The following is a 5,693-nucleotide window of genomic DNA, read 5'->3' on the forward strand; positions in this document are numbered from 1 at the left end:
CCCCCCCCATCAGCATCCCCACTTTAAGACTTCTAGATACACCACTGAATGTACCCTGTTAGGGGACCTACCCTTACTGCCATATACTCATTCTAAGGGGTAACCTGGCTGGGAGGATGCTCACTGTCTCATGTATGATGTTATAAGGGCTATACAGTAAGTTGTACACTGATATTCACAATGTATAAAACCCCAAACATACATAGGTCCTCTGCTCTTGGAGTTCTAATGTTCTGCCTCTTGGCTCAGGTGCACTTGATTTTAGGGTAGAAAATGGCTGGGGATGTAAAATAGACCAAGAAAAATGTTGTTATTAACATTAATGTTAACATGGGTCTCGGGTTGGAAGAACCCATTTCCGGGAGATTCGTTTAATGACATTGGGGGCACTATATATTCTGTGAGGAATGAGAGTAGGTACCAAACGAAGGGCCACGCCCACCTCAGGCCCACCATGATTGGGGCTGAGGTGATGACATTTTTTAGGAGCCCGGAAATGGCACTGTCAGACTGCAAAAAATAATTCGGCGACCAAAGTTTCGGCCTAAATAAAACAAACAGCTTTGTTTTTAACTGAATATGCCAGAGATAATTGAATTTGTGAGAGAATTTTGCTAGTTTGCAGAAGTGCGGGAGACCATACTGATTTCCGAGTCCCGGGAGTTCCGGAGGACTTGGGACCCCTGTGTTAACAAGACCAAGTACGTTCACGAGGATGTAGGTCATCAGCCACCAGTAAAAATAATAACATTGTTATTTCATTGTTTCTGCTTCATAGTGAATTGCCAAACGAATCTTCTGTCTCCTAAAAATAGATTTCTTTTATTTTATGTTATTTCTGTATGGATGTGTTAATTGTATGTATATTTTTATATTGTCATATTTTATCCTTCCTGTAAGTGGCGATATATCGCTGTTGGTGTGGAATAAATAAATAAAAAAAATAAATAATAAAAAAATAGAAATATTGTGTGAAAATTCTAATACTTTTAAAAATGATTTCTTCTTGCAGTTGTTTCAAGGCAAAAAAGTGTATTTCAGATTGCCATGATTGAAAATGACCAAAAGAAAAGCCACGTGATAAACTATATAATTGGCACAGATACTATCAAAATTTGTGAAGATAAACACCTACAGGCAGGCAAGAATGAACATCCGGTTGTCCATTAGTTGTTGAGCAAGTGCTAAATCTGGAAGATTTCATATAGGCTTAGATGTAATATAATAAAGATTAATAAGTTTTCTATAATTGTGTGATGTGTTCAGTATATGCTGTTAAGAAATATTATAACATGTAATATTTGTATGCCATTTTTTTTTAATCTGTTAAAGATGGTAGTATTTTCACAAAAATTTTACAAAAATCCCCCCGTGCACTTACCTAAATGTTCCCCCTACTTAAATCCGCCCCCCGATTGGTCTCCTTTACATTAAGGCAAATGTATGCACTTATCTAGAAGAATCGTAATGATTTTCTTCGGATGTATGGACTTGCCACCACATTCCCATTATGTTCGAGGAAAGGAAGTGATTAATAATAATACATTATAAGACCACTTAAATGTTGCAGCACATTCAGGACCCTGGAATGATTTAATAATACCTGCTTAGATCACTTAATATCTATGGCCCTGAAATATGTTGTAGGAATGGCCTAGATAATATGTAGCTTCTATAAGTAGAAAGTGAACAACTCTTGGCTTGTATCCAATTGCAACTTTTATGTTTACCTGCCAGCAGTGGAAGTATACATTTTCACCTTTCAATTGCCATGAGGACAAATCAAGTACAGACTTATCCCCAGGCCCTGAACACTACTAAAATGACTTGATTAAATTTGTAAAAATAGCGATATCAGTATTTTAAGAAAACACTTTGACCAATATTATGCTTGAAATTCTAGATAACCTAGTAACCTGGTTTTACATCTATTCATTATCCCTGTGGTGGTATGACAATTTATTTTTTAATATTAATATCACAGTGTGAACATTTGTATAGAAAAAGGGCATACAGACTGTATTATCCAAATACAATATGTGTATTAAACCAGAAATCTGCTAGAAAACAGTAAAGTGAAGTGAAGATGTATATTATGTACTACTACTGTCTGTTGCCACAAAGGAAGCTATTATTAGTGTAGTAAACAGCGTTTTTGTTTTGATTGTTGTGTTAGTGTCTAGTAGGTGTAAACCCATTTACATTAAAGTATCATACAATGTATTACATTTTTATTTAGTCCTTGGAAAGGGGAGGTTTATAGTGGTAAATTTTCCCTTTTAGGAATTTGCCTTCGCCAGAACTTGTTGATTGCATTAGCTGAACTGTGGTTGACCAGGGGTCCCAAGTCCCCCGAAACTTGCGGGATCGTCTCAGAAATCGGGACAGCCTCCTGCAAGCAAGCAAGAATCTCCCGGAAATTAACGCATATGCCGCAAATTCGTAATATTTGCATGTTTTTACTGCTTTATTATCAGTTGTCTTATGGAAGTTATTGCAAATGTGTATCACAATGTGCAGCCAAATCAAATTAAATGTTACGAAAGCTCATTAATCAGATCAGTGGCGGATAAGAGGGAAGCCCCCACCCCCTTTTTTTTCTAAATTAAAACAAATGGAGAGAAAAAAAAATCATATTCAAATTTAAGTCCGAGAGAGCCATTCTAGAGGTGTCATAATCATAAATTTTCTGACAGCCCAACCATGGTGTGGTTGAGGTGGTATAGACCCTACATCTGTGAAAGCCTGCTCAACCTATTATGAATTCTTGGGTGCGTCACTGCAGATGTTCCAACGGGACGGAGCAAAGTGGGCGTAGTTGAGAGTTGCTCAAAATATATCGAAGGTGTTCCAGGGTGCACTGCCCCTAAAGGTTTGACAATTTATCTATTAATATGTAGAAAATACAGTACATAATTTATTTCTCCCTGACGAATTGTGGTTTTTCTCCTTGTTATGTAATAGTGGCACAGACTATACATACTGCATCGTACTGTCATGCTTGATTTTATATTCATCAAACATTTCGAAATTATAAAAAAATACCTAATGTAATGTTTATATAGTATTATAGTTTATAGCATATTTTTACATCTGGTGGTTGTTTTTATGTGGGTCTAAGTATGCTATATATATTTTTTAATTTTTATGACTTTTCACTTATAATAATGTAGGCCTACATGCACAAAGTAGTTATAAAATGGAAAATGGAAAAAGAAAAAGAAAAAGAGAAGAGAAAAATAAAGACAAGAATAAAAAGGAAGATATCATAATGACCAGACTCACAACACCCTGCAACCCCTTCTCCACTTCAAAAAATGTCCATAGCTCCGCCAGATATTCTCCACTGTGGCGTAACCACCGAGGGACAAGGAAAAATATCCATCTGTGGAAAATCTTTCCCCACCCCTTGAAGATTCCCTTTTCACCCCCAGAAAATGCCTAAAAATCTCAAATTTTTGGAGCAGGCCAATTTCCTCTAAAAATTGCACATTTTAGGGAGGTTTGATCAATTCCGACGAAATTAAAATTACAAACACAAAACATTTTTTGCGCGTTTTTTGGTGTTTTTAGGGTTAGCCTTCTAAGTTATTTAAACACATAATAGTCCCAAACACAAGAAGGAAAGTTTAGGATAGGTCTTTTACCTAAAAGAAGGGCCTCAATGTGTAATGATGGTAAAAGAATATGTTTATAATATATAAAGCAATGAAAATGCTTATATTCAGTTTAAAAAAAACGTGTGTGGCCATATATAAATAAGCCCTAAACTCAAAAAAAAAATTTGAAGGGGGGGGGGGGGTATGATAAATTACTAACCGGGAAAATTATTACCTTTGTCCCCCCTGACCCAATACCTCTTAGGTGCTTGCATATCAATGACTTTTATTGCTTCTTCCATATACAAAAATATATTATGTTAGGGTCCACCAAAGTAGTTACAGTACCCAAAGCAAAATACATTTGTTTATTTATTTCAGTATAAAAAAGCGTAGCCCTAGGTATATCCTTGGCCGGCAGTTACAAATTGAATATGAAACACCACAAAAAGATTATCACTGTATTAAAATTCTATAAAAATTGTACGTAACATGTACATAATTTTTTGGATTTACATATGATTTCCACACTACTACCATATAACTTGGATAATTACATTGTTTATAAGTGGTGCATTCAAAATACAGTACTGTAGGCCTACTGTACTGCATTACCATCAAATACACATACTGTTAGGCCTACATCATGTAACTACTTACTGCAGTGAAAGCGTAGCAGGATTTATAAAATCTTTATTTAATCTAATAACATTTTTCTTTTCCTTCTGTAGATTACATAATTGGGGCCCAGTCTACTTGATTTTTCCATTTTGATGGTCAAACAAAAAAAAAATCAATATCAAATCTGTAAGCAAATTTCGCGCGAATATGGACTACAGTATACCCGGAAGCGTCTTGCGGATTTGTACATCTGCCAGCTTTATGTATGTTCTTTGAAATTGGCGCGTTCTGGGGGCATTCGGGAGGAAGGTGTGTTGTTTTGGAGTCATCCCATTGGCCTACCAGCCAGCAAACTTGTGACGTAATCACATTGCGCCTTTTTCATTCATAAAACCGTCCGTATACCGCGCCACAACAGACAACACGCTAATAGTAGTATCGTAGTGTGGTGGCGGAAGGCTAAGCATCGTTTCAATATTTTAACATATTTTTATCTATTTATATAATTTAAAGATGGATACGTCTTACGTACAAGGTAGTCCAGATTCAGGAAACTTTTCCATTCACATTCATGATGGAAAGTCGTGTGATAAAAAGGCAGTAAATCGAGCATTGGTAAGTAACAAGTGATTTGTTTTTTTCATCACCTCACCACGTTCAGCACGCCTCCTTGCATTGAGTTGTCCTGGCTTTGTTCAACTTCAATCCGTAGGCGGTTATCCTGTGTCGTTCGTTTTTCTTACTTTAGTGATTCTTACCTTAATGATATAAGGAGGTTGTGAGTTTTTACTTGTAGAGTATTGCCAAAACGGCAATATTATTAAAAAAATGATGGCGGTTACTGTAGGCCTAATTGGTTCACATTCGAAGGGAGATGTTGTTTCTTTCAATATTTTATTTTGGTAAAACCATTCGATGTATGCAGAGTATCGTAGTAGGCGTGGGCCTAGGTAGGCCTAGTACTGGAATTCCCAGAAGTAGAAAGAAGTGATAAAATATCGTCAGCAAGCAAAGAATTGCAAATTTAGTAGGGGGTCAATTTTATTTACATTCTTTTGATGATGTTAAATAAGTGTTATTAATATTATTTATTGATTGATTGATTAATTTCTGAGAGGCTGAGGAAAAATAAATTTGATTCTGTGATTCTAATAAAGTAAAGACAAATGACTTCATGCAATCATTGAAGAATTCATTTATTTTCCTTATATTATCAGTTTTCTGTCTACAAACAATCTAGTATTTCTGATTTAATAAGTATTTATGAAAGGAAGTGAATATATTTACTTGACCGTAAACAAATCAGTAAATGATATTTTTACGTGAAATAAATAACACATGCGCAGTCATACTTGAATAAACTTGCATTATCAGTCACATAAATTTATCGATCCTGGTTAAATATATGTTCGTGTCAGTTCAACTTTCAGCACTCAAAATTAGCGTCAGCCCAAGCCACAGTAAAAACTGTAC

General features: G+C 35.6%; 2 protein-coding genes across 2 annotated transcripts in view; both read left to right on the forward strand.

The window, feature by feature from the left end:
• Positions 1-2,223, forward strand: part of LOC117104940 — a 13,242-nt gene extending 11,019 nt beyond the window's left edge. The window contains exon 6 of the mRNA XM_033245894.1: positions 1,013-2,223. Coding sequence (XP_033101785.1) covers positions 1,013-1,170 — 158 coding nt within the window. The 3' untranslated portion in view covers positions 1,171-2,223. The remainder of the gene's footprint in view (positions 1-1,012) is intronic.
• Positions 2,224-4,624: 2,401 nt separating this feature from the next.
• The window catches only part of LOC117104904 (solute carrier family 28 member 3-like), a 25,716-nt gene continuing 24,647 nt past the window's right edge, over positions 4,625-5,693 (forward strand). Inside the window, exon 1 of the mRNA XM_033245813.1 lies at positions 4,625-4,835. Coding sequence (XP_033101704.1) covers positions 4,734-4,835 — 102 coding nt within the window. The 5' untranslated portion in view covers positions 4,625-4,733. The remainder of the gene's footprint in view (positions 4,836-5,693) is intronic.

This window comes from Anneissia japonica, unplaced genomic scaffold (genome assembly GCF_011630105.1).
Source record: "Anneissia japonica isolate Jap-2015-1 unplaced genomic scaffold, ASM1163010v1 scaffold287834_len5846547_cov211, whole genome shotgun sequence".
NCBI classification, from domain to species: Eukaryota; Metazoa; Echinodermata; class Crinoidea; order Comatulida; family Comatulidae; genus Anneissia; species Anneissia japonica.